The 14,862-nt window shown below is 42.5% G+C and overlaps 1 protein-coding gene across 1 annotated transcript; it reads right to left on the reverse strand.

The window, feature by feature from the left end:
• Nucleotides 1–1,287: 1,287 nt before the first annotated feature.
• LOC106807785 (60S acidic ribosomal protein P0-like) lies at nucleotides 1,288–9,104 on the reverse strand. The gene is made up of 10 exons (XM_014810233.1): nucleotides 9,036–9,104; nucleotides 8,531–8,621; nucleotides 5,905–6,004; nucleotides 5,570–5,645; nucleotides 5,266–5,353; nucleotides 4,949–5,095; nucleotides 2,656–2,764; nucleotides 2,289–2,365; nucleotides 1,960–2,100; nucleotides 1,288–1,496 (listed from the first exon to the last, which is right to left on the reverse strand). The coding sequence occupies exons 2-10, from the start codon at nucleotides 8,582–8,584 to the stop codon at nucleotides 1,329–1,331; spliced, it is 960 nt and encodes a 319-aa protein (XP_014665719.1). The 5' UTR covers nucleotides 8,585–8,621; nucleotides 9,036–9,104; the 3' UTR covers nucleotides 1,288–1,328.
• Between the last annotated feature and the right edge of the window lie 5,758 nt (nucleotides 9,105–14,862).

A 14,862-nucleotide genomic window follows, 5' to 3' on the forward strand; every position in this document is an offset into this window, starting at 1 on the left:
ACGAACGAACAGACAGGCGAAGTAGAAACCGCTCTTGTCGACGGACGGACCAACGAACAGACAGGCGAAGTAGAAACCGCTCTCTTGTCGACGGACGGACCAACGAACAGACAGGCGAAGTAGAAACCGCTCTCTTGTCGACAGACGACGCAGAGACCGCTCTTGTCGATGGACGAAGTAGAAACCGCTCTCTTGTCGACGGACGGACCAACGAACAGACAGGCGAAGTAGAAACCGCTCTCTTGATTTGACCGAGAGCGGCGTAGATTGCAACAATTCGCGTGCTCTCAATTTTACGGATTCCACACAGACCTGACGAGACCGGGGAATTCTGACAAACGTCGCCGGGTGGGCGACACAAACCGTGTGCTGTTTTAGTTTCTATCGAAATCTGTGTTAATGCTGTCGTGCACCATAGCATCTCGCATGAGTTATGGAAAGACCTTTCAATAGGAAGGCCAGAAGGCAGCTAGAGTTCGACATGAAAGGCCAATATATGTACAGTGCAGTATGTATATATAGATTTGTACGATACTTCCAACATTATAATAACGCAGTCAGAGCTATACTCAAGCTCAAGTGGCGAGTGGCTACAAAATATAATTATAGGTGTATGATAGATAAGTAAACTTGGCTGGGCTTGGCACTGACAGCAGTGGTGTAATTATTGCTCATTAATATGTTTATAATAAGAGGTACACCTAGCATTACAACTTTGACCAAATACACAGGGCGAAAAGGCAACACTTCTATATATCATGGGCCCGTTGTGTTGTCACATCTTTACTTAGGTCATGGATCCCACCTACTGTATTCTCACTTACTAGCCTTCACCATCTAGCCACAGAATTAATTATGGACACTATGTGTATGAATATGTCGTGGCTACTGTATTACATATTGCTGTCGTTATGCATAAGTACAAACAACATTAATACCTAGATATTTAGGTTCTTTGAATTGTAGTGTTGCTTTGTAAGATATAGTAAATAGATGGTGTGTTATCTTAATAATAAATGTTCTACTCTTAGTATTCCACAAATATAGAAAGTAGTTTCCCCTTCATGTCAAGCCTACAACTATTTGAGTAGGTGGGAGTATGTGTTTTATATTTTGTTATTTCATTTAAATAAAATGAAAGATAAATACCTGTCTGTTGTATTGTTTCTTCACACTACAAAGCAAGCTAATGTGTTGCTGGCAACAACTAACTAAATCAGCACATTTAAACGAAACATTTGTCGCATACGCATGGAATGCAAAATTCTTCGAGACCAAAAGCGCAGATTTTTCATTCACAGATTGTTCATTTATTAGACGATCTAGTATTAGTCAAACAGACCGAATCCCATGTCATCGTCAGACTCCTCAGACTCCGCCGCCGGCGCTTCCTTTGCCTCTTCGGCGGCAGCAGTGGTGCCACCTGCAGCGGCTGCTGGTGCGGCAGCAGCAGCGAACGCAGCCAACTTGGACGGGTCGCTGAGCAGTTCCTTTATCTGCAGACACAAGTACGGTATTTTTTAAATGCGACACAAACAACTAGAATCTTCTTACCAAGGTAAAAAATACACGGGAGCGATGAGCGGAATACACACTGCTCCCGTGAGGCTCAAAATAGCTCCAGTAAAATTTTAGACGAGAGCCATTTTTCCCACAGACTTTTGAAAAAGAGCTCCCGTGAAAATAAAGTATTTATTTAAAAAAAAATTCCCCTGCTTCTTACATGCCATAAGTATAAACATTGGCTTTTTAAGGGGGTAAGCATGGAAGCACCTATGCTTGTCAAAACAGAACAAAAGCTTGAAGCGTCAGCAGTACGTTTTGAATCAACACGGTTGAGTAAAAATTAACCAAGATAGATCTATTATCTACCAACCGAATGAACTTATTTAATGAGAACAAAAGCTATTATTGTTTGGTTGGCATGAACAAAATGTGGACACGTATTGACCCTCTTACCATTGTTGCCTCTGCAAAGTTGACATCTGTTGCGACAGCAACAGCCAGCAGATTCTTGAAACCGTTGGCGATAGAATGGGGGACAGACGCCAGCGTAGGGTAGCCAATTTGCAAAGACACTGATGCAACGTTCAGCACTCCCTGTTGAGAAAATACAGATGGATTCAAATTCGATCTTGGGAATTGCAAAAGCAAATGCAAAACCTACAGAATATTCTCCAAAAATGTTCTCTAGACAAAACTTTTTATTCTGGTATAAAATATATGCGCTGCAGAACAAACTGGATTAGTTCAATGTGAAATAAACACGTAATATGCAATAGACTTACCGACAGGAAACGAACACGCAAGTCTTCTGGTGTGATGTCAAGTATTTCCGGCTCAAAGACGGTACCAGAGTCGTACACTAAAGTAATAAGTGTTTACAGGTTTAGGACATTTACACAAATAAAACATTAGAATTTTACATTTAGAAAAGTTGACTGTATCTAGGCACATTCAGACAGCCTGGGTAGGCGAGTTCTGTTCCGGGCAGCCGCTGCCAGCACCGGTGGGTTCAGCCATTTCTGGCTCTGGTACCTTAATGGCAGCTCCACTCACATAACAAGACTTTCATCACGATGTGCTTTCACGTCACACGACCCACAGAGTTCGTACTGTCACACTGTCTATGAGAAATGTGTTTGCTGTACACACCTTGCTTGATGTGTAGCCCGTAGTGGAAGGGCATGATTCCCAACATAGTAAGCAGAGTTGCTTCAGATGCACCGACCTTGCTATCTTTCTTGATCAGGTGAACATCGCTCTGTTTTAACAGAAATGACATTTTTCTTTAACACAGTTAATGTTATAACAAAGTGCCGCAGAGCGGCAGGCTCACTTGCACGGACAGGCGTTCATGACTGCTAACTCATCTGGCAAACGAATGAGAGCCCGCTGCCCATCCACCCACGTTCGCCGCTCAGAAGCATATACTATATCTAGATACTACTTAATACAGATACTAAATCTAGATAGCTAGGTTTGCTATACGGTAGTACAAGTAAATAAAGATACAAGCTGTGTAACTTTAATTCTGCCTTTCGCTATATTAACCATGTTATCATAGGATACTGTGCACGAGCGCGACGTAGTGGTGGATGGTGGGGAGAGTGGGGGGCGCGGGCGGTGCGGAGGCTCTAAATCAGCAAAAACAGTTTGCCTCGAGATGGCGCGAGCAAGTGTCCATCCTAATAAATCAAGATGTGCATCACCTTCGTGCGTGATAACCTCATCTCCATTGAGTGCTGAAATCCAAGTAATATATCAGGCGGCGAGAATTCGCTCAGCCTGTGAGTTAACACATCGCCATTTGAAGTTGCAAGGCACTAATTATGATTAGAATAAAGGCGTCATTCACCTCCCCATGCATATGCGCGTAATGGGATGCCCCAATTTTTTTGCTACCACGCAAGCATTCAGTGGTTCGTTAATGTGCCAATACAGGGTTGCTTAATTACAAGACTGCTTTAAAAAAATAACTAGATTTAAGGAGCGTAAACGTTGTTCAGCGCAGAACATATTCCTTTGCAATGAACTATGCAACTGTAGTCCTCACACTCACAATCAGGAAAGCATTTCAGTCCCTTGTCTACACGATTCACAAATCGCCTGTTTAACCTCTCTTCGAGGGTCAAAGGTTATCCGACATTACATCTTCGCATGTCAGACGGAAAGTACATTTTAAAATGGTCCTTCATATAAGCCATAAAATGGTATGGTCACCGCGTGAACACAAAAAGTTTTTCAGAGTCGCTCCGTCAGGACTGTCTCAGAAATTGTCTAAAAATATCCCCTGTCACATTGACTTTGACACTGTGACCGTCCAATTTAGCAGCAGTGATGCTTTTCCTACCAGGCTCTATACCGCGACTTATTAACGAGCCGTTAGATTTGTGCCGCAAAGTCTGCATTTCCTCCCTATACCCTTAATAAGGGAGGAATGTTCCCCTTTATTACAATTACCACGCACTATGACTTTGCCCCCAGCTTCGACATCGAGGCCCAACTTCGTTTCGATACCCCCCCCACCCCCACGTCCCGAATACGTGACCTGTAACGTCGAGCCGTTTAGATGTGACCCCAACTAGTGCGGACACACGGCCGGCACGCACGCACGCTCATGCGATTTTACAAGCTGCATCTGACTATGTCAGACGAGCTAATAATACTTTATTGACTAGAACAGGCAGCACTATTATCTCTCCATCATAATTAAATTTCCAGAACCCCGATATTTCATGCAGATTTATACAATCTCTGGACTTTGTATTAACAATTAATGAACAAACTTTTGCCTCAAGCAAGTGTTATGGCCTCTCGGACGGTAAGCATGAGAGTATCCCAAGTATGCTAAACTTGCTATTATCATTAGGAAAATATGGATATAATAGATGCGTAATTTCTAGGGCCATAAGCAATTTCCTAAGACATTCAATACCAGGAAAATGCACGTTTAATAAACTTGCAGGACTTTGCAGGTAATCCAGGGCCCACTGGCAGAAACAAAACCAGTCTTCTTTTTTATTATTATCTCATAGACTATTGCCAGAAACATATATTGAGTTGCAAGTTTCTGATAAGCAGTGTATTGAGGTCCCGCCTGAAAGAAAAAGTTGATGTTAAAACTAATGTTAAGACTAATTTATTTTGCTTCTGACAATGGGCCCAAGGACCTGTACGAACCATGACCTGCATACCTATGCAACACAGTAGGGTGTGAAAACAATAAATGTGTTCAGACAGCCCATGTAGCAAGTTTTGATCTTAGTGGTCGAAACTGTCAGCACCAGTGGGTTCAGCCATTTCTGGCTCTGGTACCTTAAAAACAGGCCCACTAGCAACTTAAGGCTTTCATCATTACACACAGCATTCATTGATGAGCTTATAAACGTTCCTTCACCACATACAACCGCTCTGCAATATTAATCACAAGCAAATGTTGACTCACCAAGATTTCAATGGTACCCCTGGTGATTTTGGTTGGAATGGCCAGAGCCTGGAAGAACGAAGTCTTCTCAGGACCAAGACCTGTTCCCTGTGGTGGAACCGATACATCTATCGGTGCAAGCACTCCAGCCTTTGCTGGTGCTGCCACCTATGAACCAAACATGCAGCATTATCACTCATTGCTATACGACATATTTCAAACCAAGTGAAAGAAAGGTCACATCATTTCAATGGAATGCACTAAGACAAAAAACAAGAAATTTGTCAAACATGTAAAAAATTTACTGCCCCCACCAAGTTAATTGCTGCTCAATGCACCTTATTGGTCAGGATTTTGTCTCGGACCTCCACCAGATCTTCCTTGGTGAACACAAAACCAACATTTCCCTTGATGTGAGGAAGCAGCCTACATAAACATTAACAAAAAATTATGTGCAATTACACTTAGTGCGACAGCACTCCGACCAAGCACACATAAAACTTTAAAGTGACGATTTATGCAAAAAATCACCTAATCAACCCTTACCAAAACATATAACCGTAAAAATGCATCTACAAAACCAGTTTATAAATGGATCGTCTTGTTCTGATATACTGACAGCAGTAACTTCAGAGTACTTACTTCTCCAAGTGCGGGTTGTTTTCCATGTGACCGCGAATAGCCTTACGCATCATGGTGTTTTTCCCCATGAGAACCACTACAATAATTAAAACATATTAACTTCACCAAACTACGCCTCCATACAGATAGTCGCGCGATGAATGAACTTTAAAAACGATGACGAAATGTTTTGTTCGTTATTTTCTCCACAACGACGACAGAATTTGATACAACATCGGGGTAGCCCGGCAAATGATGCAGAGCAAGCCCGGGTGGCTTAAACGCACACGCTTTTGTTCACATAGAAAAGAAATGCCCAAGCACCCATACAAACAGACAAGCATGACCACACGCACCTCCTGTTCCTCGAAGGGAAATGCGGATGTTCTGCATTTGCTTGGAGCCGACATTGTCTGCTCCCACAATGAAACATTTTGGATATTCATCCAAAAGTTGCTAAAAAAAACAATGTCTTTAAGTGATTATTCTTGGCATTAGGTATACACTCAAAAATTGAATTAACATACTTCAGTGTTTCCCCTGCATTGACACGAGCAAGGCGGCCACCTCGCTCAAACCTTAGCTGCCAAGCAGAAATTTATCCAAAAACACCGCCACGCAGAAATTTATCCAAAAACACCGCCTCGCTGACGAAAATCACTGTTCTTCCATCAAGAAACTACACTTTATTGACAGCGTTCAAAATTAGTGCCGACCCGGAGGCTCGAGGCCACCATCTCTACGAAACTGCCGGTCCTCCTGACCTGCAATTTTTCCCCTCATATTACGCTGAAATATTACGGTTATCGCAACGGCAGTTTAGACAGAATTGTAAACGGGAGCGCATTCTAATACTGAACGTAGACGAGGTATCCAAAACGTCTAGAACCGAGGGCATGAACACGCTCAACGCATGATTCGCCACACAAACAAAACCTCGTGAGTCTAAGAAATCGATTGCGGCAGCATATACCATAGCCCAGTGTTTTTATGCCCGCATAAGGCCAAACAAAAAAATACCTTTGGTTCGGGTCACATGGATTGTGAAAATTAGGGTAGGTAGGTATAACATTTTTTTAAATACTTTTTTTCCTGTAAAAACATGGGTAGGCAGAAATATAATTTTTTTTCCCACAAGTTAAATATATACAGCTTGAAATGCAGGAGCCACGAGATGCAAATGACTTGCAGTTGCATGTACCATTGCTGCAAGTCATGACATTGTTTTCAAAATGTGAACACCAGTTGTGTACTGGTGTCGTGTACTGGTATTCTTGTCGTGTACTGGATAGTAGTGTTAGGAATCGCTCCAAAAACGGAGCTCGACTAATCGTCCCTTTGAACGAGCGAGTAACCGAAGTGTAAACGGCTCTGCGGCCGCGTATAGCACGATAGAATGCGTATACTATATAGTACGCGATCGATCGCGTACATCAAAGCCGGCCGCCGCGCCATACGACCTCCAGGCTCTGTTTATGAAGTAGCCGGCCCAGGCTCTATACGACTGTTTCACGTTGTAGGATTCTAGGAAACGTAGGTAGGAACTGTTTCACTTCTCGCCAACGAAGTTATGTTTATAAATATTTTGGAACTCTCCTTAGGTAAATAAAATGACAAGAGTGGGATATTTGAATATGTATGATCGGCAGGCGGTCTCTTTGAATTTTATTTTTTCTTGAAACCCTCTAAAAGTGACCGCAGTCGCACATTTTATCACTCCGAAATGTGAAGTCGGGAAGGTAATTTTTAGGTCGGCCTAACAATAAGTTCATATGTCGCAGGGATTATCGTGGGCATGACCAGTGACACCTGACACGCACGTAATCAAAGCTGTTAACTGAATTTGTCACTTTTTTTTACGTAGAAAGTGGACTATTTTTTATTCAGTTAGATATCTAGAAGCAATGTAAACTGTATATACTTCAAGATTCTAGGCACTTGTAACTTTGCGGATATGCGGCAGCATTGATCTATGCATGGGGGTACCAAGGACTGGGGAGAAGAAATACTACAATCGGTTATGGCAACTAGTGGTGCCACATTACATTCGGCCGATTAAATTTTGCGCAATGCACACCACACAATCTCTAGTGTAATCCTTAGTCAAATTAGACCCAGGGTGCTAAAGCGACCTCACTGAATCAAACTTATAAGCTATACTAGTAATACACAGCAAAAATACTCGCTTTTTACCAGCAGCACTTTCTCTGCGACATTTATACAACCGGCGTGGTTCTAGACATGCATATTCGTAGGTAGACCGAATAATTCTGTCCCATATAACCTTTTTTATATTTTGGTGAGGGTTATTGGGACAGAACGGGGTTCATTGAAATTTTGTGAGATCGCATGCAAAATGCATGCGCTGCGAATGTACGCCGCTATTGGCGCGAAAAGAAACCTACCATTCCCTTCTACATGGCCTTACCTTGCTACTGATATGTATACATTCACTTCAATCGTTATTCACTTCTTAAAAGATTGTTTTTCAGAAACCCCGCTTCATTCCACTTTAGTGAATCACGTTCACCATTTACAAACAATCAGACCAATCAGAGCGAGTCTATCAGCCCTCCTGCAGCACCACAGATACAAGCGAGAACCAGGCTATTGTAAGACTCGCTCTGATTGGTCTGATTGTTTGTAAATGGCGAATGTGATTTACTAAAGTGGAATGAAGCGGGGTTTCTGGAAAATAATTTTTTAAGAAGTGAATAATGATTAAAGTGAATGTATACACATATCAGTAGCAAGGTAAAGCCATGTAGAAGGGAACGGTAGGTTTTTTTCCGCGCCAATAGCGGCGTACGGGCCGCATTCGCAGCGCATGCATTTTGTATGCGATCTCACAAAATTTCAATGAACCCGTTTTGTCCCAATAACCGTCACAAAAATATAAAAAAAGGTTATATGGGACAGAATTATTCGGTCTAATTCGTAGGTTACTTTAAATACAAGTGTACAGTGTTCACCACCACTTACAATAATTTTTAGGAAATAGCTTGCTTTCCACGCAGACCTGTCTTCCCTACCCATCTTCGTGTGTAAGGATTTCCAGTAGCTGGTTTAAAGACTAGAATTATCAACGAAAATACGGTAAGTGTTAGAACATAATTACATCGAACAAACGTTTACAAACTTAATTGGGTTTGCTGCTATTTAACCACACTCTCAACAATACCCAAAAATTGAAACAATTTTTAATTGGATGTTTCTCTAACAGGTCACACAAGACAGATTTTAAATGACGTTTTAACGAGGAGTTCCACGCACGTCGTTTCGCCTTTCGATGACTGTTTGACTGTTGATATCACGACCTCAACAAATTCGTAAATACATTTAAAAGTTGATAACCCAGATAAATAAAAACAACACGGTTAGTGTGTACATGATTATGCCTAGTAGTATTTATATTATCTCTAAATAAAACAAACTACAACTGTGAAAAATCAGAGAATTTCATTGGGAAATCCTCAGAATACACTACCTCACTTCGGAACCGTGGAAACAAAAGAGCAGTATTAGTAAAAGTACACCATAGGTGGCACTGCACCTGAATAAGGAAATCCGAGTAGTCTGGCTCCATCCATTTTCATTTCTGCTTCACTGCGAATATTTCACGGGTCGTATATAATTTGTAAGGAACAGAGTACCCGTCTATGAAATTGCAAATGATTTCCGCCATAGGCAGCGAGTTTTGGACAGGAGACCTGTAGGCTGTAGATTTCTGGAATTTCACATAGTATTTGATTAGTATCACTGTTCATACATATTTAAAAGATCAGAGGTAAATAGTGCGTCACTGTGACTTATTTAATATAGGGGGCCTAACGCATGATTTATTGTTTTAGGAGAAGGATGCAAATGCGTACTATTCACTCTGAATTGGTGTCAGTGACTGGGCCAATGTAAACCACCAGGCTTTCCGACTGTTAGTGTTACACGTCGTAGGACACGCCACGTAGTGTTAAGCGAGATGGGAACTTGTGGCTAGCGCCAATGCCAAATGGCAATGCCTAGCTCTAGTGATATAGCCCACGTACAGTTGCCGCAGGGCCATAGAACATTCTCTAATTTCTATTACGAATGCTCGGGACCAACTTATCCAATGCCAATCAGCAGGTACTATGTACTATCCAGCTGCTTACGAAATAAGAAAATAATTGTGGTGTCCTCGCGACAACCGCCGGACATCAAATCGGGTTGTCCGCACACAATTTCTGGTTCTCTCCCAACAAAAATTTGATCCACAAACTCGCTCATTTTACAATCAGCATAATAATCATGAATCGAGAAAACACCCAAAAACAGTCCGGCCCGTAGCCCAGAGATTTTTTTAAGCAAGGCGGCGGACCAAAACAGCCGAACTGCGCAAAATGCCGTGGATGACTTAATATTTTTCATGGCTCCTCTGCCCTCCCTCTTCCACACCCTACGGCTCCTCTACCTTTAGTCTCTAGCAATCCATGCGACAAAGGCGCGACATTTTTTGTTCATTGTCTCTGCCTCCCAGTATATGTTAATTGTTCGATGCGGGCGGGTTTAGGATTCAAGAAAGGAGCGAAAAAACAGGCTAGGGGGGAGTTGGGTCATGGGGGTCCTTCCCCAGGAAAATTTAAAATTGTTGTTGCTTGGTTCCAATCGAGTTCACCTTTATAAATTCAGAAAACTTGACAATATACCAGTGTTACGGAAATAGCAAGCACTGTCCCATATTTTTATATTATTCACGATTTATCATTCACGGATAAAAATTCTGATGATGCTAGAAAACACGTCGGGATTTGTAAGTATGTGAACTGAACATTATTGTGCCAGCTATGCCTACACACAGGTGCTTGGGACTTGATTGTCGTTCAAGATGCGAAAATATTGAAGCAAATAAGTTATACACCATTAGATTAATTGTGCGTACCACGCGTATTATAGATAGCCGACGTCGGTTTAGGTCGGTGTTAGGTTAGGAGATAGTGTTTCTGGCGGGATTGTCCACCGGACAATGTCTCAGACTGGTTAGGTTGTCCGGCGCAAATTCTGGTTGTCTCGGACAACCGGACAACGCTTATTTCGAGCACTGCTATCACTATGTAGTATAAGTATGTATTTCCGCACGTGGAGGGGTGGGCGGGTTGTGTTGGCGCGATAACCATGCTTCCAACTAGCTACAAGTTCCCTTCTCGCTTAACACTACGTTGGCGAGAGGGTCACAAGCCGGCGCAATAGAATCGCGTTCGGCATGACGTGCGCTGCTATTAAACGTAAAATTATCTAACTTTTTATGATTCTAACCGCTTCTCTGTACTTCCACGCCTCGATTTATTATACCGTATGTGCGCTATCAATGAGTATGTTTACGTGTCAGCGAGCAATTATTAGAATTGATAAGATAAAACTCCGAACAAAGTCGCCATTTTCCCATAGATATCCCATCATACATAGCGAAAAATCTGAAATTCATTCAGTAAATAATAGTTTTCGCGCATGGCAGTAGTACAAACAGAGACATAAGAACATCCAGTAAATGCAGTATGGCGTTTGACAACGTTTAAAAGTAAAGCTGTTCGGAATTATCTTATTTTAACGTGTATTTCGAAGTAAATAGTAATTAAGAAGTGTAGCGATAGTTGCAACATGTAACAGGTGAGGGTCAAATGTGGTAATACGATTGTTTTATTTACGAAATTTTACGAAATTCGGAGTTTGTTTTCAAGCAACTAGGTATTTCGGTTCGACGGTGTCAGGCTCCTACGACGTGTAACAGCTGGAGAGCCTGGTCGGTTTAGCTTCCAACCATTTTTGTAATGCGTGGGCAAACTCGCACCAACACAACCCGCCCACCCCTCCACGTGCGGAAATACATAGTTCCCGCTGACTGGTGCTGGTGCAGAGCCACCAAAAATGGCCGTTTGAAGTTCGTAAATAATGTTCGTTCAGAAGAAATACCGCAAGTAGACCATTTCAACAGTAGTTAGAGGTTAAATTTTAGTAGCTGATATAACTTAAGACATATTCACTTTGGATAAGAGACATTAATTGCCTACCACAGAAGTTTTATAGCCGCGAGTAACCGTGAATAAGTTGGTCCCGAGCATTTGTAATAGAATGTTCTAGAGCGCTGCGGCAACTGTACGCGGGCTATAGTACTAGAGCTATGGCAATGCCGTGCACAAGCTGCTGCTGAGCAGTCTAAGCCAAGGTTAGGTTAGGATTAGGGTCGAATCCTATTATACAGGGGTCGAAATTAGCTGTATCCCGATATCTGCGGGATAGTAGATTCTTGTGTTGGATACCAGATTTCAATGCTTAGTATCCTGCCGGGATAGTAAAAAAAAAATCGTCAAAATCGGGATAGTGGTTGTTGAGCATATTTGCAAGCGCAAGCGTAAGCGTGGCCGATGTTTATCATAAATGTGTTGTGTATACATTGTACAAAGATGCCAACCACTACGATTTATCCGTATTTTATACGAATTTCTATTCCTTTTGCACCACTACGACCAGTTTGTATCAAACTACGAATTTCACTGTGATCGAAAAAAATCAATTATTGGTCAATTATTGTCATTTTTTGTCTATTTATTGTCATTTTTGACCCTCAGAATGCAGGAAATTGCATCTCAGAATCAAAATTTTTTTCGGGGAGCCCCCTAGCAAACTCGGGTCACTACGTACGTGACCCCCGAACTACTAATTTGATGGCCAGAAACTACAGATTGCTTCAAATATGTGTTGGCATCTCTGCATTGTATTCACCGAACCAGACAATGCGTCTAGACAATACGTCTGTAGTGTACTTGTCTGTGCATATCTGTGAATCTGTTTTCATGTTTTTATATAATAATTACATTACATAATAATAATTTTCAAATGCTATTAATGCATATTTCAAGATTTTGTATACCAACATTGTTGAAATTACTATCCAAAAAATGGGATACCAGATCTTTGCTGGGGGATACCAGATTTCAATACCTGGTATCCCGAATGGATACCATAATAAAAATCTAATTTCGACCCTTGCTATAGGACCCCAGATTTTAATGATTGATGGGTTGAAAGTCACCAGCGAAGATGTAAGTTTAGCTACAAATTACAAAGTGAACAGTCGGCCATAGCACCTACCACTAGTACCAGTACCACCAGCCTACATCACCAGGTTCAGGGCATTGGTAGCACAACACATGTTGCATTATGATTATTGAATATTGTGCAGTCGTTGAGCCAGTAATGAGTATTTATAATATGTTAAATCTTCAAATTCAGTATGTGGTGGGGAAAGCTGTTTAGTCTTGGTGTTTTTAAATTATAAGAAACAAGACTCACTTTCCGTGTAATGGTGAAAAGATGAATTGTAACAGTTTTTCATATGGAATTAAAGGTTATTGGAAAGTATGGCTATGCTCAGTTTAGGAGAATTGTGTGCTTTCCAGGGCTGGCAATTATTATGTGTCTCGAGTGTAAAGTTGAGTGTTTATGTATCCACTACAGGAACGATGGCACGTGGTCAACAGAAGATCCAGTCACAACAGAAGAATGCAGAAAAACAAGGCAAGGGGAAGAAAGGTGGCCTGAAAGATCAGAAAGCATCAGCGCAAGCAGCACTGTCTTTTAAATGCTCTGTCTGTATGGTATGTATTCTTTATGTACACGGAAGTGTTACACATTAAGGATATATACTAGGGGTGTAACGATATACCGGTATATCGGTATATTGCAAATATATTTGAAACTCGATATATCGCGATACACTTCCGGATATCGATATTTTACGATACGGTGGTATAACAAGAAATAAATTACTTGACACTTGCCTCTTATGTCTATTTTGTTAATGGGGCTCAAAAATTATGCACTGGCGTGTATATATTACGAAAGCACAATGCCTATCACGAACGCATGCAGTAATTAATGGTAAGCGACCACTGCATGGAGCACTGCGCGCGGTAACTACTGCGCGGGCAGACGTGTGAGCGAGACAGAGAGCACGGCAACGCAGGGAGTCTATATATAAGACTATGCTCATGAGTGCCGACGCGCGTGCAGTGTCGCGCAATACAGAGCTTGAAAGCGAGCACCCACTGTTTCAGTTTACCAGTTATCAGTTTCAGTTTTCAAGTTTCAAGTATCGCAGTAATTAGTCCAATTAATGCAGCAGGGGTAATCAGAGGGTAATCTCAGTACAGCGGGTGTTTAAACTAGCTGCGTCACACGTAGCAAAATGCACGGTTCGTACCCCCGCATACGAAACAGAGTTCGTACGTTACTCGGATAAATTTCCCGTCTGAACGACACGAGGTATATGGCTCAACTCAGTTTCGTAAACGCGTATCACTAATCCTGACAAAAGAGTGCGTTTCCTACGTACTCGCGTAAGCTAATACCGTACTAGCGGACGTGTGAAGAACGGCTTATAGCTATAGCGCGTATAGCGCTGTCACGGCTTTGTGGGGGAGAGAGAGAACTGGAGAGAGGGAGAGAAGAGAGAGCAGAGAGACGAAGAGAGAGAGAGAGAGAGAGAGAGAGAGAGAGAGAGAGAGAGAAAGAAAGAAGAGCAGCCAGGAACGGCATAGAATAGACGAGAGGGAGTGAGAGAGGTGAGACACATAGAGGGAGAGAGACATGCGGAGAGGGGGGAGAACGCATAGAATCAGGGAGAGAGAGAGAGAGAGAGAGAGAGAGAGAGAAGAAGAGAGATGAGAAGAGAGGGCAGGCTGCGCAAACACACAGAGATTGGGACACAGAAAGAGAAAGGAGTATAGGCAAAAAAGCACGATAACGTATAACCGGATTTGCGTAATCTATCGTTTCCCTTTCGCTCCTATGCGCCAGCTATAACCGCGACGTACGTACATCCAAAACTACGTGTGAAGCGCTGGTTTTAACTCAAGGTCACGCTATACTCGTTTCGTACGTGGAGTCCGTAAAGATAACGCGTTCGAAACTGCGTTTTAGCGGTACGTGTGAACCGCTAAGAAGAAGAGAAGTGGTTGAGAAGGAGGAGGGGGAAGAAAGCTGGTGGAAAGAGGAGGGAGAAGGAGAATGCAGTGGAGAAGGAGGAGGGGAGAAGCTGGTGAGGGAGGAGGGAGAAGCCTGGTGGAGAAGAGGAGAAGGGAGAAGGGAGAAGTGTGGTGGAGAAAGGAGGGAGAAGCTGGCGAAGAAGGAGGATGGGGAAGGTGGGTGGAGGAGGGAGAGAAGCTGGTGAGAAGGAGAGGAGGGGGGATGAAGCTGTTGGTAGGAAGGAGGAAAGGGGAGGAAGCGAGGGAGAGGGGAGCTGTGTGAGGAGGGAAGGGAGAAGGGAGAAGCTGGTGGAGAAG

This window comes from Priapulus caudatus, unplaced genomic scaffold (assembly GCF_000485595.1).
Source record: "Priapulus caudatus unplaced genomic scaffold, Priapulus_caudatus-5.0.1 Scaffold234, whole genome shotgun sequence".
Lineage (NCBI taxonomy): Eukaryota > Metazoa > Priapulida > Priapulimorpha > Priapulimorphida > Priapulidae > Priapulus > Priapulus caudatus.